The sequence below is a fragment of the Melanerpes formicivorus genome, unplaced genomic scaffold (assembly GCF_026170545.1).
Source record: "Melanerpes formicivorus ecotype bairdi unplaced genomic scaffold, bMelFor1.0.p_v2 SCAF_25, whole genome shotgun sequence".
NCBI lineage: Eukaryota > Metazoa > Chordata > Aves > Piciformes > Picidae > Melanerpes > Melanerpes formicivorus.
In genome coordinates, this window is record NW_027142377.1 from 4,097,621 (window position 1) to 4,125,145 (window position 27,525).

At 44.6% G+C, this 27,525-nt stretch overlaps 1 protein-coding gene across 1 annotated transcript in view; it reads left to right on the top strand.

Moving 5' to 3' along the window:
• Positions 1-5,263: 5,263 nt before the first annotated feature.
• BFSP1 (beaded filament structural protein 1) overlaps positions 5,264-27,525 on the top strand; it is a 51,461-nt gene continuing 29,199 nt past the window's right edge. The window contains exon 1 of the mRNA XM_068153408.1: positions 5,264-5,316. Within this exon, the coding sequence (XP_068009509.1) occupies positions 5,312-5,316 (5 nt within the window). The 5' untranslated portion in view covers positions 5,264-5,311. The remainder of the gene's footprint in view (positions 5,317-27,525) is intronic.

Consider the following 27,525-nt stretch of genomic DNA (forward strand, 5'->3'; position numbering starts at 1 on the left):
AGGCTTCAGGGAGACCTTATAGTTGCCTTTCAATATCTGAAAGGGAACTACAGGCAGGCTGAGGAAGCACTGTTTAGAAGGGCTTGTAGCAATAGGACAGGAGGCAATGGTTTTAAACTGGAGCAGGGTAGATTTAGGTTGCGTATCAGGAGGAAGTTCTTTTCAATGAGAGTGGTGAAATACTGGAACAGGTTGTCCAGGCATGTGGTTGAGGCCCCATCCCTGGAGACATTCGAGATCAGACCTGATGTGGCTGTGACACTGAGCAGCCCAATGTAGCAGGAGATGTCCTGCTGACTGGAGGGGGACTTTTGAGTCATCTTGTCCAGTCTGGGTGACTGCATCATCCACCAGATGCAGTCTGTGAATCTGTGTGAATCTGTGGTATGTTTCTGAGCAGGCAATGAAGGGGGTTAAGGTTACCTCTAACCACCACAACATACAAAATTTGCACAAGATTATGATTAGTACCAGCCACCAAAAAGGTGAATAGTCATGGCTTTAGACTGTGAGCTTAAAAAAAATTATCTGTGCTACTGCCCTCAGAGGACAAGGATAATGTGATGGTGAATAGTGTCAGTAACTGAAGATCTACATGCACAAGGTAACGTGCTTGCATCAAATCATAGAATCACCTGGTTGGAAAACACCTTAAGCTCACTGAGCCCAACCATAACCTAATATCTCCCTGTGTACCACTGTTAGATCATGTCCCTAAGCACCTCGTTTAAATGTCCACACAAATGTCTTTTAAACACCTTCAGAGATGGTGACTCCACCACTTTTGCCATGAGACAATGTTTGTCATTCCTAAGTCAACACATTTCTCCTCTCACCGCTTCCCCACCCCCCTCAATTGTGAAAAATGTGGATTTTATTAAGACCATTTTTCAGCCTTTTGCAATCAGTAGGAGGCTGGATTTCAGAGCCAATGTGTCTTTTATTCAGGCCTCAAATTCTGCCTGCAGAAGCTCTGAGTAGTATATTCAAGGACTTCCAATTAATTTGTTATCCTGTATTGGATTCTATTTTGAAAAATGTTTGGTGCTGGCAGTTGAGGTTTGACCTTGAGAGCTGCTCAGCTGTTGTGTGAGCTGTTTGGTAGTGAATTTACAGTAGTGCTCAGTTTTGAGCATCTGCCAGTGTACATCCCTGGGCTTTTTTCATTGGAGCAATCAGGCTGCTCTCAGGCTTGACAATCTGGATCCTTTATGAAATACCTTGGTTGGTGAAGCTAGACAATGAGGCCCCAAAACATACTATGATTTCAGTCTGGGTTTTTTAAAGCAAGTAAAATTAACAGAATTGCTCCAGGTGGGGCTCCGGTGACAGAACAAGAGGACATGATCTGAAACTGTGCCAGGGGAAGTTTAGGTGGGACATTAGACAAAAAATCCTCACAGAAAGAGTCACTGGCCATTGGAGTGGGCTGCCTGGGGAGGTGGTGAAGTCACTATCCCTGGAAGTGTTTAATAAAAGCCTGCATGATTCTGTGATGCTGTGATGCTGTGATTCTCTGATACCGTGATTCTGTGATTCCATGATGCCGTGTCTCAGCTTCACCAGGGAATCTCAGTCCTGGAGCTGAAGCTTTTGTTTTCATCAAACTGGAATCTATTTGGGAAGTTCATTCTCTCAGAGTGGGATGGGACCATTGCCCTGGATTGCTGCAGTGCCTCTCAATGGGGAGTAGCTGTGCTGCTGCAGCAGCTTAAATGTTCAGAAATTCACCCTGCTTTTGCTGCTGGAGAAGATACATAAACTGTGGAGCTAGTGGCCAAGCAGGTACCTATGGGGACTCACTCCCACGATTTTTTAAAGGTGTTCCACTCTCTACAAAAAACATCTCAGAGGCCACAAAGTGGAAATGCTAGAGTTGGAAGCTAAATTCTATTAAGACCAATGCTTTGAGGTGAGGTGAAGCACGCCCTCTCTACCTACCTATCTCCCAAGTGTGACAAATGGGCAGAAGAACACCTTCATACTAGATTTTCTTCCCCCCCTCTATGGAAATGAAAATTCCTTTATCCATGCCATCTTGTTCTTCTTTTCCCATCCCCTCTTTCTGAAAAGTTAAGTTAGTTTAGGTGTACTCAGAGTTAAGCACAAACAAAAGCTCCACGCTCCTTTTGATGCAGCACTGATGGCTCACATTCCAAGAAGTTACCAGAAGCCTCTTCATGTTTCTGGGCATTTTAAAGTTTTGGGAGTACTTTTTTTGAGTAAAATATGCTTTGTAAGAATGTGCCAGTGCAATTGCCTCCCTGATTCCCAAGTCAAAGTGACCATTAAGCTCTCTGTTTATGAGAATATAGCAGTGAAACTAACTTGTTCATTTGGACATTCGTTGTGTGATTCACTGTTTTACATTAAATATCTTTCTCTTTACAATAATGGCCCAGCTTTTATTAGCCCATTTCTCAGTTTTAGTTCAGAGATTAGGACATCACTGAGGTTCTCCCAGGGTGACAGTGAGTATTTAGAGGACAATTCTGCCTTGTTTGTGTCACAGAAAGAAAAACCCCAACAACCTGTCTTTTCATTTCCAGGCAGTATTTCAGCATTTATAAAGCAGTAAAGACCAATGGTACAATCCTTCATTATTCAGTCCAGAACTGGATGGGAATGGATAAGAGCCTATTGAGAAGTCAAGGATGATCTTTTAATGGAGTCTCTGCTGTACAATTTTGTTGATGCTATACAAAGCTTAAGGCTGGGTACTCCAAATGAAGGGAGAAGATATGAGGCAGGGGATGTGGAGATAAAGAAAGGAAGGACTAACTTATCTCCAGAGGTCCCTTCCAACCCCTATTGTTCTGTTATTCTGTGAAGGGGTAGCTCAAGTGATATTAAAGGTGTTTGCATTTCTTCCAAGCTAGTGGCATGAGCCTTACCTCAAACTAAAACTAGCCTGTGTAGACACTATGTATGCTGAGGTGTTAGGCCTGCGTGAAGATGGATCATGCTGGAGACAGACCATCTCAAGGGGACCCAGGGCTGAGCTGAAGACCGCCACAGAAATACACGGGACAGCACTGGTTACCTTTGCCCAACTGCTTCTGAATGCAGGTAAGAAGGGAAGGGGTCCCTGGGCTGCATTCCCTGCTGGTGGCAAACAGAGCAAAACCATGCTAAAGCCTAGCCCAGAGGAGAGGATGGAAGGGAACAGCTGGGATTTGAGGAATGAGGACTGTAGGAGATGGTTTGACCTAGCAGAAGCATCAGTGCCTGCTGCATCCTCTTTCAGCAGCCTCAGTTACAGGGAGGAGGTTTGTGAGGGTCCCCTTGGCTCCAAAACCTCCTGCCTACGTCTTTCCATTGCCAGCTTTATCACAGCACTTACAAAACACCAAATGACAGCCATTTCAATAGAAAAATCATGTGAGTTGACATAGCCTTATTGTAAGGTACCATGTTTGCTTCTGCATGGTCCCCTGCCACTTCCCCCACAAGAATATATTGGTTGTGGTTTCATCCCTGACTCGTTGCTGAGGGAAGCACTGGTCACAGTGGAAAGCTACCCACCTGAGAATACATGGAGAACATGAATAATTTTCTTCTCTTTAGGACAAATAGGAGACACACATTTCTTTGAGGCCAGTGTTCCTAGGGCAGTACTTAGGAACCTCTGCTGAGCTTACAAGTTAAATGTACCAAGCAGTGTAGAAACACATAGCAGAAGATGCCTTAGTTTCTCTTTTTATTAATGTAAATAAGACCTCATGAGGCACTTAGTGCCATGGTTTAGTTGATTAGATGGTGTTGGGTGATAGGTTGTGCTTGATGATCTTGAAGGTCTTTTCCAACCTCATTAATTCTGTATTCTGTAAAAGGCAGAAGATATCTGCTTATTTTATTTTATTATTCTATCATGTTATTGAAGCACTTTTGGTAATGAGATGTAATGCATGCCAGAAATGAACACTGCAAACACCAGCCAGTTCAGTGACAGAGCAGGAGCTGCAAACTTGGGTAGAAGACGGCCCTGATGGTTGTCTGTTCCTCTCACATTTGTTCTCTTAATGCAGTTATAAGAGACTGCCACGCAAAAAGGCAGATTGAGTTATTCTGCCTGCAGGCTAGGGTCACTTGTTTCTGTCTAAGGCTTGCTGTCTATCATGGTGCATACAGCATGTGTCACTTCTCAAGTGCTTAAGAACACATCACTCCAGGGTGATCTTCAGGCCATCGTGGCAGGGTAGAAAGAGGGGGAATCAAGTGGTAGCATTTAGAGAAGCTGTTTGAGTCAGCTCTATAAAAGACAAGGCTTCTTTAATCAAGGGATCTGCCAGACACAAAATGCTACTTTTGTGCTGCTGCCATTCTCCTTTTTCATCTCCAGAATACTGGCTCTTTGTCAATTGTTTCTCCTTCACCTATTTATTCAAAATACAGCATTAAGCCTAGATGAATTTTCCTTTCCCTCTACTTCTCCCCTCTCACAGCAAAGGACATCTTTAAAGACAAGTTTATATAAAACCCTCTGCAAAGAGCAGCATACTTGGCACAATACATCCACCCTGTTGTGGGTGTCATCCCACAATGCAACTTCTCTCCTTCAGAAGCAAGATGGCCATGGTCACTAAGAGAAGTGAGTAGGTCAGGCTGAGGTACCACCTGAGGCTCAGCATTGCACAGTTGGGAAGCTAAATAGGAAATATCCTCAAAGATTTCTTAGAATCATAGAATTGTTTTGGTTGGAAAAGACCTCCATGATCATGAGGTCCAACTTTCAACTTAACACCATCATGACCATTAAACTGCATCTCAAAGCGCCATGTCAGTCTTCTGTCTGCTAAATCAGGATCCTGTTTCCTGACAAAATAAAGGAGTTTCTTTTCCCAGTAACTAGAGGACTCTGAGTGTCAGTAAGGAGCTGCCACTTTTAAGCAGTTGTATGAATCCAGAGATTTTCCTGGGTCTAAGCAGTCACTGATGCCACCTGGAGCTCTGGTGAGGTATTTTTCTGAGTTAGGCTGGCCAAATAGAAATAAATGTCATACAACTGTCTCCTGCAACCACCACCACCCCCCCCCATTAGTCTTCCACCAGCAGAGCACAGCTTGTTTTCTCCTAATTTTAGACACAGCAGATAACCCTTTAGCACTGATGCCAGCTACCTCCTGGGCTTCCTGGAACAGCAGCCAGCCAGGACCCCCAGTCTCATTACCCTTAACCTGCCCCACCTGGGAGGGCTCAGCCACACCTGCAGCCTCATTTAAGCTCAGCCCCAGGGACCTAGAACTTTCTCTGAACTGAGCTGTGTGGGTATTGCTGAGCACTCTCTCCTGGATAGACCACAGCCAAATCAATGGGGTAAGTCACTTTTCTTTTTGTTCTGGGGACATAACTTCTTTTTCCTCTGGTCAAGGTTTCTGCATTTCAGCACAAAAGTCATCCTTCTGCCTGCTGGTAACTCACCCATAAAGCTTTGCCAAGAGTTGGCCTTGAGCTTAGCAGCAGGGAAAGAGAGGTTTGGTTTGTTCTGATAACTCATCTGACTGCCTTGTTAGTGTTTAATAAGGTGCATCAAAGAGAAGTGCATAAATTACCTGCTTGTGAATTGGGAGCTGTTATCTTTTAGTTGGTGTGTGGTGGGCTGAAGTATCTTTTAGTTGGTGTGTGGTGGGCTGAAGTATCTTTTAGTTGGTGTGTGGTGGGCTGAAGTATCTTTTAGTTGGTGTGTGGTGGGCTGAAGTTTCTTTTAGTTGGTGGGTGGTGGGCTGAAGTTTCTTTTAGTTGGTGGGTGGTGGGCTGAAGTTTCCCCCCCGGCATTAACTTCAGCCAGACCAACTCAGTTAGAAGCAAATGAAGCTGCTTTACAAGCAAAAACTGCACTCTACAATGGAGTGCAATGAATATATATAAAATGTACAGTATTTACAATCTTATACAGATACTTACAATTAGCAAACAACACCAACCCTGCCCCCCAAGTCAAAAAGACCAGGGAAGCTGCTCCACTGCCCCCTCACCCTCTCTCCCATAAGAAAGAGTAGGGGAGACAGAAAAGCTGTGGGTTAGACTTAGCTGAGGTCAGCCAAAACATGTTATCTCTCCTGAGCAGAGTAAAACAGCTGAGATCAGAAGAGAAGAGAGGGAAGAACTGTTATGGTACATCTCTTATTCCAGACATGTGTCCAATGAATTTGTTTAGAATAATCTTTTGTTTTCCTTTTTAACACCCAATAGTGCTTTATCTATATTTTTCTACTTGGCTCAGAATCTGTAACTGAATTTTAAAGGCATAGCCTAAAACCACCACAGTCTGGAATCCCGTGGTGATACATGTGGTGTGTTTTTGTCCAGGTACCACTTTGTGATCCAGCTTGTAGTGCACCAAACAGCTCAGCTTCAACAGCACAAGATTTTAGTACTGGTTCACTGATAAGTGAACCTTATTAGTGTAATTTCATTGAAGAAATCTGCACTAACTGTGGTTAAATAAACTGGGCAGCCTGTCAAGTTCCCAGAGGATCTTTTTTTGTGTGTATTTGTGGCCCTTTATCCATTTGCAACACGGAGATCCTGGTACCAACTCGCACTTAAGGTGAAGTTTATGTCATTCATAAATCACTTTAATGGGTAGATGTGCAGCATGTAATTCTGCCTGAACCAAACATTCTCCCTTCTTCCAAAAGAAATGCATGCAATGTTATTTATGACACAAAGAGATACCCATAGATATCTATAATTTATGTATGGTCTGCCAGAAGTGAAAGGTTCGGAGTCTGGACGTCTGTCGTGCTTGGAGAGAGGAATTGATATGAAACATTTACACAGTTAAGGTTCATGGCTTTTTAACAAGCCTGAAAAAAGATGGAACAGGAAGCAAGGCTGAAGAAAAGCTAAATTTGTTCATGGGACTCTTGTGTGCCAATTATTCCTCCTGTGCTTTTTCTTGATCAGAGTCCATAATGATGGACTAACCTACCTCATTCTGACTTGTAACTCTGTTCTTCTTCCTCTCTGTATCTGCTAGGGGTCTGATTTCTGAGTGTGGGAGGACTACAGCTGGCTGGACTGAGCCTGTGCAGAGTGGAATTGAAATACCACATGTGGTTATTGACTATGGCTTGATCAAACTGCAGTGCTGCTGTTACAGGGTTATCAGGCAATGGCTAAGATTCAAGGCAACCAAAAAGAAGCTAGTCTTAGGTAACTTATTGATGATACAGTTCTGATGAAGGGATGAGTTGCTCTCTATTCTCTCACCCTCTCCCAGAGCTAACTTAAAGATGAAGCTATTTGTACAATGGTGACATTCTGGTTTACTTAGTACTGTGTTAGCTACTTAGCTACTGTTTAGCTTCAGTGTTCTCTGAGCTGTATTTCTGTGTCAGTAGGGAGACTCAAAAGAAGCAGTCAATAAAAGAGAGGTAGAGGCTGATTTGAGAAACACCCCTGTCATGAATTTGGGTCCAGCTGCAGTGGAGCCCCACATGGCTGCTCAGACAACTGCCCCCTCCCCCCCAGTAGGATGGGAAGGAGAAATTGGGAGCAAAATGCAAAGCCCTGCAGATTGAGATAAGGAGAGTTCAACAGAGCAATACAAAGAATAAATGAACTACTGGAATAAAAACAGTAATAAAAAAGTAACATCTAAAGCAATATAAAATGCAATACAGACACCCAACACAGCTGCTGTTTTGCTGCCTGTGCTAAAACCTGCCACCAGACTGCCACTGCTGATGTCCAAGCCAGCCCCCACCTCATCTCTCCCTCTCCCACCTACCCCTCTGTATAGAAAGGCTGACATTTATACTTCCATAACCACTGGCTGGTTCAGTGGACTGTCCTGGGCATGGCTGCTGCCAGCTTCTTGTGAAGAAAATGAATCTTATCCTAGCTGAACCCAGGACAATGCCCCACGGTCTTTTAGAGAAATTGAAAGTTTATCAGTAGAAAGGTACTTTTCCCTGGTGCAATGGAGCATGGGCTGTGTGGCCAACAACAAAAAAAAAACCAACCCAACCAACCAAACAAATTAAAGGAAGATTCTGGTATGTGAGAACTGAGCAAGAAAAGTTGAGGGAGGAATATGAACTTTTAAGGTAGAATTTAGAAATGTACAAAATATCTCCAAAACCCACTCAACCCCTTGGGTGGAAAAAAGATAAATAACCCACATATGGAGGCCTTAGTCAAAGGGATTATCTTTACTTGAAGAAGCAAATGACCTTGCAGCCATGCTTTATGTAGTGGATAGAATTTGAGAGATGTCTAAATGGTGATTCTGCCACTTTACTCTGGTGAGAACTCACCTGGACTACTGCATCTGGGTCTGGAGCCCTCAGTACAGGAAGGACATGGACCTGATGGAGTGGGTCCAGAGGAGTGCCATGAAAATGATCAGGGGTTGGAGCACCTCTGCTACAAGGACAGGCTGAGGGAGCTGGTGTTGTGCAGCCTAGAGAAGAGAAGGCTCCAGGCAGACCTAATAGCAGCCTTCCAGTACCTGAAGGGAGCCTGCACGAAGGGTAGAGACAGATTGTTTACAAAGGCCTGCAGTGACAGGACAAGGGGCAATGGCTTCAAACTGGAGAAGAGCAGATTTAGATTGGATGTTAAGAACAGGTTTTTTACCATGAGGCTAGTGGATCATTGGAATAGATTGCCCAGGGAGGTGGTTGGGTCTCATCTCTGGAGATATTCAAGGTGAGGCTTGACAGGGCTCTGGGCATCCTGTTCTAGTAGAGGATGCCCCTGCTGACTGCAGGGGGGCTTGGATTAGATGACCTTTGGAGGTCCCTTCCAACCCAGATCATTCTATGATTCTAACTGGTTTGAGATGGGGCTGTAAGAAATGTTAATGGATTGTGTGAAAACTGAGCTCAGCTCAAAGCAGAGCTAAACATGACTCTGTGCGTACAAATGCTTCCTACAGACAGGAATGCAAGCAAGGGCAGACTTCTCTTCAGAGGCCACACAGGCTGTCATAGGAGCAGTTCTGTCAGGGGGGAAAAAACAATAAATCATGATCTTTGACAATTGACTGATGCAAAGTGACATCTGCTAAACGAAGAGCCAGGCCCTTTGCTGCTGCTGCCAGCCAGCCATGCAACTGGGGAATCACCTCTGCCAGCTGCTCGGGTTTGCTGTACCAATGATGGTGCTCGTTCCAGAAGCATTAAACCAGAGAACACAAACCCAGTCAGACAGCATCAGTGAAGTCATCATGAAACATGAATAAGGCTGTGCTGGTCCAGCACAAACCCAGCAATGCCTCACCAAAGATTTTTTTCATTTGCCAGTGTCAGTGCTGGAGGAAGGCTTTGCTGCACTGCTTGGAGAGGAACATCAAGCTTGGGGTGGATTAGGCTGTGTGCCAATCTTTGTCGAGTATACAGCAATGACTTCTGTGTGTCAGTGAACAGTGTGCAGTATTACCTAGGTGAGGGTCCGAGCAATGACAAATGCTGCCAGTGTCAGTGCTGGAGGAAAGCTTTGCTGCACTGCTTGGAGAGGAACATCAAGCCTGGGGTGGATTAGGCTGTGTGCAAATCTTTGTCGAGTATACAGCAATGATTTCTGTGTGTCAGTGAGCAGTGTTGTGGTATTATCTGGGCAAGGGTTAGAGCAATGACAAGCATTGGTGTACTTTACTGGTAAACACAAGACCCAATGCAACCCCATAGCTACCAGTGGAAATGTGTGATTTCAGGCCTGCAGGGCTCCTCCAGGAAGGTGTGATGAGCAGGAGCCCAACTTGCTGGACTGAGAGACAGAATCACAGAATTGTCAGGGTTGGAAGGGACCTCAAAGATCATCCTGTTCCAATCCCCCTGCCATGGGCAGGGACACTTTCCACTAGATCAGGTTGCCCAGAGCCACACCTAGCCTGGCCCTATAAACTTCCAGGGATGGGGCTTCCACCACCTCCCTGAGCATCCTGTTCCAGTGTCTCACTGCCCTCATGGTGAAGAACTTCCTAACATCTAATCTAAATCTTCCCTCCTCTAGCTTGAACCCAGACTGTCATATGTGGTAATTGCACTTGAGCTTTGCTTCACCATGGGGTCAGTCACCACACATTTGCTTAAGTATTGCTTCTTACTATGTATATGCATGACTCTTCAATGGGTGACTTCTCAGTGTCAGCAATTCACTGTACTCTCTCTAGAGAGCAAATTGCTGCATGGCTTCTTACTGATTTGTTAAGAATCCAAGAAACAGGCTATATACAAAATACTAAATATACTGACCTTTGGAAGTTTATAGTTCCTGGAGCAGGAGCACAGGCATGTAGCTCCCACCTCTGTCCTTGAGAAATGCCTGACTCCAAGTAAGCAAACCTAGCCCTGTCTGTTAATCCAAAGCAGAAGGCTTGTAACTGTGAATATTGCCATAATAATCATGAAGCAGGCATTAGAGAAAGAGAGACTTTACAAAGGGAGATAGGGAGGGGTGAGTGAAAGCAAATGCTTACCACAACTCATGTCTTCATCAAAAATTGATGAAACAAAAGGGCAACAAAAATGTAAGTCTCAGAGGCACTCTGAACTCAGTGCATAAGTGATTTTGGACATCAGGAATGGACTCAGTAAGGGTGTGCTGTGAGTGTGATGTCTTAGCTGGGGACAGGCAGAGGTTGGTAGTATGGAAATAGAGTAGTGGCCTGGATGTTCAGCCATGAATGGACAGCTGCTGTTAGGCTCCTGGCTCAGTGATGACAACACAGGTTTTTGGAAGTATTGTACTCCATCTCAGCCAGCTCCAGATGGCTTCTGTCATCATTATTAGGTGTGCAGCATTCAGGTTCAATGCCTTGGAAATGTTTTTGGGCTTATCTCTGCATTTGGAAATATATATGTTGGCAGTAGTTCACTATATACTACCTGGAGGTAGAGATGGTATGCTAAGGCATACAGCTACCTGCACAGAAATGAGGTTTACTGTGAGAGCTTCCCATACATCTCTGCCTTGTGTCATTGTAGAAGGCTGCTCTGAGGGACTTGAGCTACTTTTCTTTTTCATCTGCTCCTCAGTAGTGTTAAGATCATTGCTCTGACTAGCTCCTGTAATGGAGAGAGACAGATAAACCATAAGGCTGTCAGGCAGGCATGCTATTGTATAAACATCCAGAGAAAGTATTCAGAAGAATCATTGTTGCCTGTTCTTCATAGGCTCCTTTTGAGAAAGGTTGGTGTCAAGGATTGCAGCAACACTTTGGCAGAAGAGAAAGGAGACAGTGACTGATTTGTCAGCTTTTGGTCTCTCATGTATTCCAGACCGAAAATGCATCTATGTTAAATATCTTTGTGGAAAAGGAAAGGCACTGAACAGAAAAACAGATTGATATTTTGTCACAGAATAATTTTGACTGGCAAGTTCCCTGTTGGAGTTGCTAATTATTTCCCACTTTAATGTTCTAGTTGGATTTGCTTGAAATTTATAAGAATCTGGGGTGAAATTTTCATTGTGGGGCTCTGACATAAAAATGTGAGCAAAACATTTCTAAGGAGTTTGAAGGCAGTTTTTACTAAACATCTGTTTTTATTCCTCCCCCCCCCCCCCCCCCCCCCCCCCCTTGCACAAACTAAAAAGCCTTTCACGTTTATAGGACTTCTCTTGTTGGAAAGCTTAAAATTTGTGTTGAGACTGCTGGATTGAAAGTTCAACTGATGGAAAAACAACAGGTTATTACTGAGACTGTCTGAGAAGGTGTCCATGCAATGTAGCATTTTCACTGTGTGTATAATTAAAGGTATAATGAATTGCAATACAGTTATGGATGGCTCTTTGGTACCTGGCTTGTGATGCTGTTAATCAAATTGGTATTCACTAAAAACTTCCCCTGGCACGGCTTGAGACTGTGTCCTCTGGGAGTGCATAAGACCTTTAATGGGAAGGTCGTGAGTTCAAGTCTGCAGTGGGCAGTAGCATCCTCCCTACTCCAGTCATGAGGTCTGTGGTGACAGGTTGGACTTGATGATCTTTGAGGTCTCTTCCAGCCTTAGTGATACTGATACTCTTGCTCTGGTGCTCTAAGTCTGTGCAAATTCTTAAGGTTGGAAGAGACCTCAAAGATCATCGAGTCCAACCTGTCACCACAGACCTCATGACTAGAGTAGGGAGGACACTACTGGTGATGCAGAGCAGCCAGCTGCAAGCCAGGACAATTTATGCAAAGCAGAGATAAAAATAGTTATTCTTCTGGTGTCTCAGGTGGTTTTGTCTCCTTTGGTGCATGATGAGGAATAGAATTCTCCGTATCAGCTCAAAGTTGTGGTTTTTTTGGTGTGATGCAGTTACTTTGGATCTTAAAGCTGGAGTTCAGTTGACAGTTCTGTCATTCTATCCTAGGCACAGGAGGATCTCACTGGTGGTGTAGAAAGTAGTGAAAGCAATTAATTATGAAACAGCAATATGGAACACATGCTGTTCCAAGTGAATTGCATCTCAGTTATTTGGGCTTCCCAATGAAGCACATCTTTAAGGATGTGTCAACAGATCTTGCAAGTGTAAGAAGCAAACTTGCAAACAAAAAGAAGTGTTAACTAACCTCAGAAGGAAAGGCAAAATAACAAGCAGTAGCCTCAAAGTCTGAAAATGTTTGGCAAGGTTGTAAACCAGGTAGAAGCAAGGTGTTGTATGAAATGTCAAACACCTTTGATAAAGAGGTCTTTGTACCTGAGCTATTTGGAATGTGAGCAAATTATTTTATGGGGTAGCTCATGAAATATTCACATTGACTGACATGAGCTTTCTCAGATGTATTAGTGAATGGCTGAAAGACTACACAAAGGATTGCAAATGTCAGGCCTGAACTGAGCTGAAATATCTCTAGGGAGATGCTGTGGTAAATGGTAATAGCTCTTGTCCTTTAAGACACTTTCCCTAGCAAACAGCATTGAGAAAGTACAGCATGGTAAAACTGAGGATGTTACACTGCAGCTACCACTACAGGAAAGCTAATTCAGAAGGAGCTGTAGACTAGCAAAAGGGAAGATGCTTCAGCCTAGAGAGGAGTGAAAAAAATAAATCTTATCATGTGGAGGAGGCAGGTGGAAATAGAGGAAAGGTGTATGAGCTGGGAACTTCCAGAAAGGAGTAGGTCCACATTTGCAGATTTTTATTGGTCAGGAGGGAGCTGGGGACACTGAAAGAAGCAAATCCATTTCTCTTTCATAAGTATAAAAGCATGTAAATTGGATACAGGAAAATGCTTTGCAGCAGGCAAAAGGGCAGAAGGGAACAGAGAACTGCTTCAGCAGTGGCTTTGTGCAGGGATCACAAATTGTCATGAGCCTTTCTCTGCCCAATGGTCATCCTGCAACAGCACTGGCAGTTCCTGGCTATTTAATGACCAGGAAAATACTGATGTGCTAGAGGATATTTTGGGCTGAGGAGCAGTTACTTTGAGAGGGCTGAGAGGTAGGAAGGAAGGGAGGGAAAGAGGCAGATGTCAAAACCCAGATCAGAACGTCAGATCCAGCTCTATTCTAGATAGAAACAGCCTCTTTAGGTCCAGTCACTACTTTTTTCCCCTCTGCTTTTCTTATTATTCTTTAATTTTTTTTTCTTACTACATGCTACACAACATCTTCTCAGTACCCTTCCTACCTGCTTTTCCGTCACTGCTGCATCAGTTTGAAAGTGTCTTGAATAGAAAGTTATTTCCTGGAGAAATTCCTGTGCATTTTCCCCCCCACAGTTCATCATTCTGTATTCATTATCAGCAGGTTTAGTTATTAAACAGCAGAAGTAGGCAGGAGCTAGTTAATCTTTCTAGAAGCTGTGCTTTGTTTATCTCTTTCTTTTTTTTTTAATCATCCAAAGTTTTTAACAGAGAATGTGTTCCTGAATTCCTCTCTCTTCACTTGACTGCAACAGTCCTGATTAGTGTATTTCAAGTCTGGCTTTCTGCGTCAAAAGAAAGCAGAATATTCTGCTACTTCCCTCTACTATTTAGGAAACAAAAGAACTAAAGATCGACTGTGAGTTGTGTGGAGTATATCTTAGTGTAATGACACATCTGTTACACGAGGTGCATGTCAAGCAAGGCACTTGTGAATGCTTGAATGTCCTGCCCATCTCCTGGGTATCTTCTCTAGAGAGGCCACAGAGGTCATATGATTTCTTTTCTATATAGAAATCCCTTTCACATATGGAGGTGGTTGTTGGTTCTCCCTCTCCGCTCTGAACATCAAACACTTGTGCACCATGTGCCCATCTGATGTTTATCTTTCTGACATGCTGGAGGATATTGCTGCCTCCCTGTTATTACCATCAATCATTTTCTGCAGAGCTGTCAGCTGCTTAATTGCACCTCATCTCACACTTGTGTAGATGATTATTACAAACTAAATGTGTGTTCTTTGTTTGGCCTTCTTTTTGCCAGTCCATTCCTGTAACTTCTCAAGAGTGTTCTGAATTGTGTCCTCGAAAAGTATATACAAAATGGGGCATTGAGAACTTTGAGCAGATCATCACTGCAGAACAATTTGGTGGAGGTATCTCTGTGGAGAAATGGAGAGCCCAACAGTGAGGCTAAGAAACACTCAACAAACCTTACTGACCAGAGAGCATGGCTGTTGAAATGACATTTTGAAGTACAGGGCTCTGTTACATTTTTTAAGCTTGGGTTTTATTTTAAGTGTCAGTACCAAGATACATCATCACAGGAGAAAATCAGAACTACAGGCCTCTGCATTTTTAGGTGATGCTAATTGGGCATTAAGGACACAGAAATAAAGTCTCAGTTGCTGATAGAATGGAGACAGGAGTGAAAATATTGGGGACAAATGACTTTTCTGGCAAATCAACATATGTTGCCCTCATTAGTGAAATTTGGAGTTGTGGTAGCACTTTTCTGCTTCAAAAGAGTTTGCTTGCTGTGGCTAATTACCATTGCTTCAACCTTTTCAGCAAACCAGCGTGGGAGGAAAACTGAAACACTGCTGGTGTCTGTTCTTGACGCTGGGGTTCAGAATTCTACCAGTCTAAGAGGACCAAGCTTTGTAAAACCTTAGACTGTGTACTGAAGAGCTTTCTTCTGCAAGAATGCTCTGCCCTGGTGAGGCTGCATCTGGAATATTGTGTCCAGTTCTGTGTCCCTCAGTTCAAGAAGGATCTCAGGAACCGCTTGAAAGAGTTGAGTGCAGAGCCACAAAAATGACAAGTTATCCATGGGTCAGCTGTGTGCCCTTGTGGCCAACGGGATCCTGGGGTGCCTTAAGAGGAGTGCATCCAGCAGATTGAGGGAGGTTCTCCTCGCCCTCTACTCTGCCCTAGTGAGACCTAGTAAGTCTCCAGTCTTAGGTGCCCCAGTTCAGGAGGGACAGGGATCTTCTTGAGAGAGTGCAATGAAGGGCTACAAGGATGATGGAGAGACTGGGGCACTGCCTTATGAGGAGAGGCTGAGAGACCTGGGGCTTTTTAGTCTGGAGAAGACAAGACTGAGATGGGATCTAATAAATGTTTATAAATATCTGAATTCTGGGTGTCAAGTGGGAAGGGAAAGGCTCTTCTCTGTTGCACCCTGTGATAAGGTCTTCATAACTGGAAACATTCAAGACCCATCTGCATGCGTCCCTGTATAACCTGTGCTAGATTCTGATCCTGCTCTGGCAGGAGGGTTGGATTCGATGATCTCCAGGGGTTCCATCCAACCCCTGACATCCTGTGATATAAGCAGAACTACTGAATTATACCCCTAAAAATACATGTAGGTACTTTGTTCCTGTCCTCTGATCCTCTGCTGTTGGTGTAACTTTACTGCACAAAGATACTGTGTTTGATGCAATTAGCGCTGTTTTCTTTTCTTTAGCTAAGAAAAGAGGGGAGAAAAACTTCTGACTTCAGAAAGCAATCCTCATAGGAGGTCTTCACTGATATCTGCAGAAGGCTTAAGTGAAGTGTTTATTGGCTTGCAATTCCTAATTTACAGGGCTAAAGGCTGTTTGTTGTTGGCAATATTATTACTTGTTTTCAGCCAATTTAATTTGTTGTGATCTGGGTTTTGCTCTTGGAAACAAATTAGTCATAGTGATTGGTGAGGATAAAATGAATGTTTCCTGGAAAGGCTGAGAAACAGTAGAGGAGGGCTTTGCATGTGCCTTCAAAGACAAGCCCCAGATCCACTCTCCATAGCAGCTTTTGTATTCCTTTCTTTCCTTCCTGGATTGTGAGTGAGTGAGCAGGCTTGGAAAGCACAGCTCCCCCCAAAGCCTTTCATTTCACCTGAGGCAGCAAAGCACTAAAATGACATTGTCTGATACCAAGCAGAGATATGACCAGAGATGGTTGTGGTATTAGAGAGGTGCTGCTAAAAGAGACAAGGCTTAAACAGACACTTTTTATTGCTTTCCATTAGAACTATTTTCTTGAAGGGGCAGGATGGAAAAGAGAAAAATAAGCTGAAGTAACTTGTGCCTAAAGCCTTGAGTGGGTAACACAGTGGTAGCCTGAAAACTGATTGAAAGCAAGCAGAATGCAATAGCTTCCAGAGCTGTTTATTGATTAGGGCCAGGCAGTTGAGTGCTTGCTGTTGTGTGGCTGCTATGGCCTGGAAAGTAGAATAGATCTTTTGGGGATGTATTTAGCACAGCAAATCCCTCTGACATTTGAAGAGCTGCTTTTGCTCCTAGTTGCTCTGAGATTCTTTTTCTCCCTCTCCCTTTTGCAAGGGTATGTGGAAAGATGAAGCATGCACCTGTTTCATTTGGGCTGTCTGTAAGTTCAAAGCTAATACTAAGCAATAGGTAAAGTGATAAGCACAGTGACATAAACTGGGCAGGCTAATAAGGGCTACAACATCTGAGACTAAAATTCTTCAGCCACTAGTTGCTGGGCTGCTAAAACTACAGGCACAGCCACAAAGAGATTGTACCTGGGCTTTGTAACTGATAAGAAGGGAAAAAAGATTAACAGGGACATTATGGGATACTCAAACAGTTACCATGGGACTATGCAAAACATTATAAGGATCTGCAGTACTGTGTCCAGTTCTGGGTTCCCCAGTTGAAGTAGGACAGGGAACTGCTTGAGAGTATAAGGCAAAGGGCTATTAAGATGATTAGGGGACTAGAATGTGTCTCCTATGAAGAAAGGCTGAAGAACTTGAGGCTTTTTAGCCTGGAGAAAACTGAGGGGGTGATCTGCTCAATGCTTATGATTATTTAAATGGTGGGTGTCAGGGGGATGGGATAGACTTTTTTTTTTTGCAGTGGTGCCCAGTGACAGGACCAAGGGGTAATGGGCACAAACTTCAACATAGGAAGTTCTGTCTAAGTGTGAGGAGGAAATTCCTTAATATGAGGATGTTGGAGCCCTGGAACAGGCTGCCCACGGAGGTGTGGGAGTCTCTGAGTCTCTTTCTCTGGAGTCATTCAAAATCTGCCTGGATGCCATCCTGTGCAACCTAGTGGGGCTAGACTACATAATCTCCAGAGATCCCTTCCAACCTCTGTTGTTCTGTGATTTCCCTGGCTTACATACCCTTAAGTATGACTATGCCGTCATAGTTTCATAGTATCATTCAGGGTTGGAAGGGACCACAAGGATCATCTAGTTCCAACCCCCCTGCCATGGGCAGGGACACCCCACACTAGATCAGGCTGGACAGAGCCTCATCCAGCCTGGGCTTAAACACCTCCAGGGATGGGGCCTCGACCACCTCCCTGGACAACCCATTGAGGGTTTCACCACTCTCATGGTGAAGAACCTCCTCCTCACATCCAGCCTGAATCTCCCCACCTCCAGCTTCATTCCATTCCCCCTAGTCCTATCACTACCTGAGATCCTGAGAAGTCCTTCCCCAGCCTTCCTGTAGGCCCCCTTCAGATACTGGAGGGCCACAATTAAGTCGCCTCGGAACCTTCTCTTCTGCAGACTGAACAGCCCCAACTCCTTCAGTCTGTCCTCATAGGAGAGGTGCTCCAGCCCTCTGATCATCCTTGTGGCCCTTCTCTGGACACGTTCCAGCACCTCCACATCCCTCTTGTAATAGGGGCTCCAGAACTGGACACAGTACTCCAGGTGGGGTCTCACCAGGGCTGAGTAGAGGGGGAGGATCACCTCCCTCGACCTGCTGGCCACACTTCTCCTGATGCAGCCCAGGATCTGATTGGCTTTGCAGGCTGCAAGTGCACACTGAGAGCTCATGTTGAGCTTTTTGTCCACCAGCACCCCCAAGTCTCTCTCCTCAGGCCTGCTTTCCAGCCAGTCACTGCCCAGCCTGTATTTGTGCCTGGGATTGCCTCGACCCAGATGCAGGACCCTGCACTTGCTCTTATTGAACTTCATGAGGTTGGCTACACCACTAGCCACAGAAAGGTGTGTCTGTTCAATAATGCCTTGTAGATGCTTGTGCCATCAATAGCATCCTGTCACGAGTCACTACGGACCATCCTTAGATTTGATTAAGCTCTGCTTCAGAGGAAGCTTTAGAAGCAGCTCATAAATCAGGAGAAAGGGAATAGGATCTGCAGGTGTGGGTGTGCTGTGCATTTCAAGTGCATTAGGCTCTGGGCTCCACAGTGGGGAGGCAGAAAAGGCTTGAAATTACCTGAAAATCAGCAGTGTTGATGCATGCTGAAAAGGGCAAAGCAAAGGGAAGAGCAGAAAACCAGCAGATGCTGGAGCTAATTGAGTGTTGGACAGTTTTGCTTGTTACAAGGACAAGGGATAGTTGGAGGTACAGGTCACTCCCAAAAGACAGTGGCATGTGTGACTGTCCCAGCTTTAGTTCTTCCCTCCTTACACATCCCTTCCACACTATGCTGCCGTGCTTTGGACCCCAGTGAGTGCAAAATACAGCCTGTCTTGTGCTGTAAAATATTAACAGTGATGGCTTTCAGGGCAGCCACCAAACATTTACAGGGTACTTCAGATACCTTGCATGGGGAAAAGCTCTTTAAAATAACTTCTCATAGCACTCACAGGTCACTTGTCCTTCTTGTAGTGAGGGGCCCAAAACTGAGCACAGGACACAAGGTCTGGCCTCACTGAGTACAGCAGGATGATAATTTCCCTACTCCTGCTGGTCATACTATTGCTGATCCAAGGCAGGATGCTGTTGGCTACCTTGAACATGGGTATTGATCAACACCCCCAGGTCTTTCTCTGCTGGGCAGATTTCTGGTCACTCTAGTTCAAGCCTGTAGCATGGCATGGAGTTGTTGTGACCCAAGTGCAGGACTCACCACTTGTCTGTGTTAAACCTTCCAGGAACTTGGGGGTACCAGTAGGTATGCTCTTAGTGCCAAAAGAGGGCCCCTTTATCTGTTTCTTGATTTGACTCCTAACAGGGTAAAAGAATGCATTCTGCTGAACCCAGGAGAGCAAGCTGAGGCAGCACGTATCAAAACCCTGTGCATGCTCAGGAGCACATTTGTCATCCTGGGACTAGGTTAATTTACATTATCTGATGCTACCTTGCAGCAAGCTGGACAAAACTGGAAAGATAAGCCCAGCTGTGGGCATCCAGCTTTTTGTGCACCGTTGCAGTAATAATGTAGAGTAATTTCTTTTGCTCTTTTGTTACATCAGGTTTTTAGTGTTTGCAGGCCATTTTAAATGGAGAGACACCACATCCAGGGGAATTTGTTGTAAACATGCCTCGAGATGCCATTTAGGATAATTGTGATGCTCCAGCCCTACACAAACCTTTCACAGTGAGGAGAAAAATTACAGGAAATGTTCACAGCAAAGACCAGCATTAAATGACTGCAGGAAGCAACATAAACATCACATATTTCAAGATTCACTCCTTTTGGTGAACACAGAGCCTCCACTCTAGCATGATTTTGCTTGGGGTGCTGGATAGTGAACTAAAGATAAGTTAGGTTCCTGGAGAGACTCAACAGGGCTCTGGGCAGCCTGATCTAGTTGAGGATGCCCCTGCTGACTGCAAAGGTGGGTGGACTGGGTCACCTTTGGAGGTCCCTTCCAACCCAAACCATTCTGTGAATCTATTTAAGGGGCAGGGGTGGGAACAGTATGAACTGTCAATTCTATGTGAAATTCAGAGTTCATTACTGAACTCAATGCTCTGATACTGTAAAGGAAATTTCAGCAAGACTTAGACTGAGAGTTAGGCAAAGAGGAGCCTAATGAGGTTCAACAAGTGTAAATGTGGAGTCCTGCATCTGGGAAGGAATAATAAACTGCACCAGTACAGGTTAGGAGGTGATCTGCTACAGAGCAGCCTAGAGAGAAGGATTTGGGAATCCTGGTTACCATGGGACAGCAATGTGCCATTGTGGCCAAGAGGGCCAATGGCATCCTGGGGTGCATTAAGAGGAGTGTGGCCAGCAGATCAAGGGAGGTTCTCCTCCCCCTTTACTCTGCTCTGGTGAGACCTCACCTGGAATACTACATCCACTTTTGGGTTCCCTAGTTTCAGGAGGGACAGTGATCTACTTGAGAGAGGTCAATGGAGGGCTATGAGGATTATTGAAGGACTGGAGCAGTGTCTTGTGAGAAGAGGCTGAGAGACCTGGGACTTTTAAACTGGAGAAGACTGAGAGGGGATTTAATAAATGTTTATAAATATCTGAGTGCTGGGTGTCCAGAGGGAAGGGACAGGCTCTGCTCAGTTGCACCCTGTGACAAGGGGCAATGGATGAAAACTACAGCACAGGAGGTTCCACTTCAGCATGAGGAGGAACTGCTTCACTGTCAGGGTCACAGAGCACTGGAACAGGCTCTCCAGAGAGGTTGTGGAGTCTCCTGTGGAGAGTTTCAAGACCCATCTGGATGCATTCCTGTGTGACCTGTCCTAGATTCTATGGTCCTGCTCTGGCAGGGGGTTGGACTCAATGACCTCTGGAATTCTCTTCCAACCCCTGACATCCTGTGATCCTGTGAGTTCAGAATCAGGAAGTGATTTGGAAATAGTCTCTGAGGTTATTGGAGCATTTGCTGCCTTTTCTAAACAGGCTAGATGTGAGGAGGAGGTTCTTCACCATGAGAGTGGTGAAACCCTGGAATGGGTTGTCCAGGGAGGTGCTTGGGGCCCCGTCCCTGGGGGTGTTTAAGCCCAGGCTGGCTGAGGCTCTGGCCAGCCTGATCTAGTGTAGGGTGTCCCTGCCCATGGCAGTGGGGTTGGAACTAGATGATCCTTGTGGTCCCTTCCAACCCTGAATGAAACTATGAAACAAATACAGTATACTGAAAGCCAGTGTCCTTTGGGGGAATAATGGTATAGAGTGGGACTCTGTTATCTTGTAGGCTTTCATCAGGCCCTCTATTTTTATCACTTGGAAACCTGAAGTTCATTCTTAGAACTGCAAGACTTTGACATAAATGAAACATGATGGAAGAACATTTTACTAAGTAACCTTATTCATCAGGTACAAAGCTAAGGGAAAATATTTAGTCCAGCTTCTTGATTTTGCAGAACCTCTTAAAAGAGCCGGGAATATGGGAGAGGGGTCACAAAAAACACCAATGGAGCTCCCACTCATATCTGCTCTGTGATTATTTTAATTTATTTATATGCACCTTATGGAAAATGGGTCTCAAGTTTTGACATTCTTCTAATTTCCAGAGAGAGTTGAGGGGTAAAAAGCTTCGCAGTGATGGAAGGGGATTGGACGTGGCACTTGGTGCCATGGTTTAGTCATGAGTTTTGTGGTGACAGGTTGGACTTGATGATCTTTGAGGTCTCTTCCAACCTTGGTGATTCTGTGAAGGGATAAGATCATGAAACAGAGCACTTCAGTTCAATCTGGTCATTAAATAAATTGCATGACACTGGAAGAAAAATTGCACATCATCTCCTGATTCATAATGATTTGTGAGGTTTGGAGTGAAACACTCCCAATGCCAAGGAATGTTGTCCTTTCTGAAGATGTTAGCCATGCTTTTGCTGTAATGTAATTTATAGATTAATTTTATACTTTAAATGGCTTCTACATGTGAAACCAGCATAGTACTGAGAGTGAAAAAGGAACAGGACTCAGAAAATGAGATTATCATTTCTTGGTCAGGCTAGGGAAGTTACAAAAGTTACAGCATTGCAGAGGATATGGCAATAGCAAGGCCGAACAAATTGAAGCAAAAATACATGTAGATGGTCACAAACCAAACCAGCAAGCCCAGTCATGAGCTAGAAGGAGCAAAAGATTGAGTCAAACCAGAAATTATGTGGTCTTGGAGCAAAGAGCACATGGGTGAGGTGGAGAGAATGTGCTAAAAATAAGTGATGGCAAAAGGATAAATTGGTCAAGACACCTCAAGACAACAGGGAAATTGTGACTTGAGCACAGTCTGTTCAGATGTGAAGTCAGAGCTAGAAGATAAGGGAAATGCAGATAACAAGTGACATGAAGCATTTCCCTCCCCTGCTCCCAAGGACAAAAAGGATACAACACTGACAGCTGGGACCAGGAGTCGGTGAGAGGAGCAACTCGGGCATCTGCAAACCCTGGTGCTGCTGAGCTAGATCCTTTCCCACAGGGCTGTAACCAGTGGTGGCCCAGCTGAGGAATCTGATGGGGGAAGAGCTGAACCGTGTGCCACAGAGGCACCATGACACTGAAAGACTCTTTGTGGCTATTATGTCCCTCAACTCCATTTTCTCTTCACAGCAATATAAAGTTTGGCAAAGCCAGGTTTAAAGTCCTGCATCTAGGTTGGGGCAATCCCAAGCACAAATACAGACTGGGTGAATAATGGATAGAGAGCAGTGCTAAGGAGGAGGACTTGGGGGTGCTGGTTGAAGCACTTGACACGAGCTGGCAATTCGCACTTGCAGCTCAGAAAACCAGTCATATCCTGGGCTGCATCTAAAGGTGTGTGGCTAGCAGGCTGAAGGAGGTGATGCTGCCCCTCTGCTCTGCACTTGTGAGACCTCACCTGGAGCATGGTGTACAGCTCTGCAGTACCCAGCACAAGGAGGACACAGAACTATTAGAAGGGGTCTAGAGAAGGGCCATAAAGATGATAGAGGGCTGGAGCACCTCTCCTATGAAGACAGACTGAGAGTTGGGGTAGTTTATCCTGGAGATTGAGACAGCTCCAGGGAGACCTTTTAGCAGCCTCCCAGTATTTGAAGGGGCCTCTAGGAGAGCTGGAGAGGGACTTTTTACAAAGGTATGTAGTACTGGGATGGAGGAGTAATGGCTGCAAACTGGAAGAAGCTTGATTTAGATAAGGCATTAGGAAGAAATTCCTTACCATGAAGATGGTGAAGTAATGAGCAGGCTGTCCAGGGAAGTTGTGGCTCCAGTTGTAGAGGTGTTCAAAGCCAGGCTGGATGGAGTCTTGAGTAACCTAGACTAGTAAGAGTTGTGCATGGCAGGTTGATTGCAACTAGGTGAGGTCACTTCTAACCCAAACCATTGCTTGAAAATGGAAGTTGATCTGGAAATGCTTCTCATCATGGGGCACTTGGTGTCCTTTCTTCCAGACAGCTCCCTGCCCCTGGAACACCTCCTTTAAATCACACAGACAGTTGCAAGCTCCTCTGCCTTGTTTGGGAGGTCTGGCAGTGCCCCCAGAGTGATTCTGCATGACCAGAGCTGGAGAATCTTGAATGTATAGGAAATCTTCTCTAAATGTCACGCTGCCATTACCAAAGAATAAATTAGAATTGTTTCCTTGACTCAGGTACCAGATTCTGATCAATTCTGGCATGGTCCAGGGTGCAATTATTTCATGTGGTTCAAGAAGTCAGACAGTTCAAAGCACTAACTTGAGACCAAAACTTTGCTCCATGAAAAATAATTGGTGTTCTGGCAGAGTCAGTACAGAAGGCTACTGAGTAATCCTGCAGTGAGCACTGAATGCCATTTTTCATACTTTGGAGAACAAAGGCTATGGCATTAGGAGCATTACTTAATGTGATGGCACCTTGAAGTTCAGCCTGTACTTTGTTTCAAAGGTTGCTGGCAGTGAGGGCAGTTAGGACACTCCAGCTCTGCCATAAAAGGGCTGCCCTGTGCCTGAGATCTTGGCACTGTTTTCCTGTTGCTCCATTACAGTGTGTGCCCTGTATTTAGTCTGCAGGATCCTGACCTTTTGGCTTTCTTCACTGACAGCCTAGAAAACTGAGGACCACAGTCCAGAATCTTAGAATTGGAAGGGATCTCTGGGGCTCATCTAGTCCGACTTCCCTACCACAGGACCACATGGGGTCCCTAGAGCAGGTTGCATAGGACAGTATCCAGGCAGGTTTTGTGTATCTCCTGAGACTGAGATTCCACTGGCTCTCTGGGCAGCCTATTGCAGTCCTCAGCAATGGAACTGTAAAGGTGTGTATCTAACTGCTGTTCTGGGGACACACCCCCTGAAAGCAGCTCTATTAAATGCCCCAAAGTAAAGGCAGTCCTGAGACAGACTCTTTGCTAAGTTCCCACTGTGAAATCAGGTCAGCAGAAGATCAGTTGGTGCTAGGCTGTGCCTTTTAGAGAGCTAGGCATGATATGAGGAATTGAATAAAAGGAAAACTACATCATTAATTTTCTGTAGCAATAACAAATGGAATATCAGTATCATCCCTTTTGAGTTTGCTTTGTGCTGGCAAGTCTGTCACTGTGTGTAGCTAAGTTTCCTTAGAGTTGGGCCTCTTTGAGCAGGAGTAAAGGCTTGTTGCAGCACACCTGTCACATTGAGGACCAAACCCCAGCTTGTATTGTACTGCAGAGTGAATTCTGAGTTTTGAGTATCTCCTGAGATGGAGATTCCACTACCTCTCTGAGCAGCCCATTCCAGTCCTCCAACACCATCAAAGTGAAGTAGTTCTTCCTCACGTTTAGATGGAACTTCCTATTTGTGCCTGTTACCTCTTATTCTGTCACTGGACAGTTGTCTTGCTCCAAATCCATGCCAATGCCTTGTGCATTAATTTAAGAGGCAATTGGTCTCTCAATAGCTGCAAGCAGCCATAAATTTACTTTAGGTTTTATTTGCCTAATGGTTTAATTTTGTGCTGAAAAATTGGAAGCAGCCTTTCTGGGTGATAATCACAGACTCAAGCAGGCTGGAAAAGACCTCAGAGATCATCAAGTCCAACCTATTACCTAATACCTAACACCTCATGACAACTAAACCATGGCTCCAAGTGCTGTATCCAATCCTTTTTTAGAACACCTCCAGGGATGGTGACTCCCTCACCTCCCTGGGCAGCGCATTCCAATGGCCAATTACTCTTTCTGGGAAGAACTTTCTCCTCACCTCGAGCCTAAACTTCCCTTGGGCAGCTTGAGACTGTGTCCTCTTGTTCTGCCACTGGTTACCTGGGAGAAGAGACCAACCCCCTGGTCTGTTTGAGCCTTTCTGTGTACCTTTAGGTACCTTATACTGACACACAGCAGATGATGCTCTGTGTTTGGAGCCCTGAGCTGGATGGTTTGTTATGACACAAGTAGTTTCTGGGCATTTTATTTATGTTCTGGAAGACTGATGATTAAGAACTATTCACAGAGCAATCTAACTGGGAAAACAACTAATTATTGTTCTCAGCAATGGAACTATGGTTTGGGTGTTTTGACAAGGTGAGAGGCCAAATTGGAGAAATGATTGTGTTCTAGTGGTTTGTATTTGTTGACCTCTCTGTTCTTGTAGGGAAGGCTGTCTCTTCCCCCCCCCCCCCCCCCCCAAGAATTGTTTTCTTAAAGAAATAGTCTTTCTCTTTTCACCTGTCTGGAGAATCTCAAAAAGGAAAGCAAGCTGCAGTGTTTCTCAGTGCTGAGAGGATTTTTTTCCCCCCTCATTCTGACAACTAATTTCAGAAGCCTGATCACACTGATGGTCACCTCAGACTGTTGCCCTGCTTATTACTGTTGACATTTAGATGCAATTAAGACTGGAGGCTTGATGATGGCCAAAGGTACCATCCAGGAGATTTCTGATGGCTCAAGCCACATCACAGTACAAGACAGAATCGATGAAAAGTAGCAGATCACTTAAGGCTAATTAGGACCATGCCCTTGAGCAGGCATTTTCCAGCATTGTTCTGCAGCTAGAGACAGATAAAGGTATGAACTTCTCCTTACAAGTGCTACTCCTGAGGTTTCCAATGTGCACTTCATTTTCAAAGTACAGGGGCTTTAAAGTGCATCTTAGTAAGAGAGACAGGGAGATGTCAAATAGATGACTCATAATAGGCTGTGCTGAGACAAAAAAAATAATGGCCCAAAGAGAATCAAAGTGGCCATTTATTTGTGAGACTAGCAGGCAGCAACCACCAGGCAGAGTAATGAAGTACCTCCTGGCCAGGTTGGCTCTTTCCCATCCTGCCTCTGAATACCTGCACTGCTCAAAACCAAGGACAGTTCATGGAGTGACTCCAGCTCAGCACTGCAGAAGAATGATGACAGCTGAGGATGTGAGATTAAAGGAGTGAAGTTTTGCCTTCACGTCTGCTTGTGCTGTGCAGACTTTGTAAGGACCAGTGGTGGTCTTTTTCTGTATCTGTGTGCTTGCTTGAGGGCTCCTAAAAAGCTATAGCCCAGTGGACTCTGAGACATGGTTTAATGGCCATGGTGGTACGAGGTAGATGGTTGAACTCAATGATCTTAGAGATCTTTTCCAATCAAAACAATTCTATGGTGCTGTGATTCAGCTGTCAGAAAGACCTTATAACCCCCTGGAAGGAAGGAGAGGCTGAAGAACTTAAGAAAGACCTGGTGACTCTCTCTAGGAGCTCACTCTTCAAATACCCAGAGACCAGTCAAACAAGAATTGCCATTTCCCCAGAATCTAAAATAACCACTTAAGCACTTTTTGGCAAGCTGCTCCCAGCCAGAACCACTCTGAGAGACCGAGAATAAAACAGACTCTCGTTCTTACTTAAGTAACCATGGATGCAAGTGATTAATGCTGCACCCATGCCCAATTTCTCTACAAAATCAAAGAGATTTTGTAAATGGCTTTATAACACAGAAAAAACCCTGGGTTTCTGGTGACAAGTGATTGTCATGGGTTGATTTAAATCTGCTGATGTGTATTCAGTACCATGCTGGTGTCATGGCACCTTCAAAATGAAAGTTCTGGCTGAAGCAAAATATCTTGGGGCTTGAAGTGTAGATTGTAACATGGGAGGCTTCTTGCTTTGCTTGCTTGAAATTGTGCCAGGTGAGGTTTAGATTGGATAGTAAGAAAAACTTCTTTACTGCGACAGTGGTCAGGCCTTGGAACAGGCTGCCCAGGGAGGTGGTGGAGTTGCCAACCCTGGAGATGTACAAGAAATATGGATATGGCACTTTGGGACATGGTTTAATGGTCATGGTGGTCTTAGGTTGATGGTTGGACTTGGTGATCGTAAAGGTCTGTTCCAACTGGACAATGTTATGATTCCATGGTAATGCTTTCTGCTTAGTAGGATTCAAGGCCAGTAAGTGTTGAAGTTATCTCCTTTTCTGTTTGCATTACTTCTGTTTTCAGCTCTCATTTACTCAGCCCTTAATCTTTCCTTCTAGATGCCTTGCCTGTTATAACATTGCATCTTTAATTTTTGATGAAAAGCAATCAGGAAGAGAGTAGTAGAAGACACTACCTTGGGTGGTTTTATTAAACTTTTCTCAATTTGATCAGTTTAGTTGCATTTGGAGAATTCTCAGTCTCCTGTCCCCA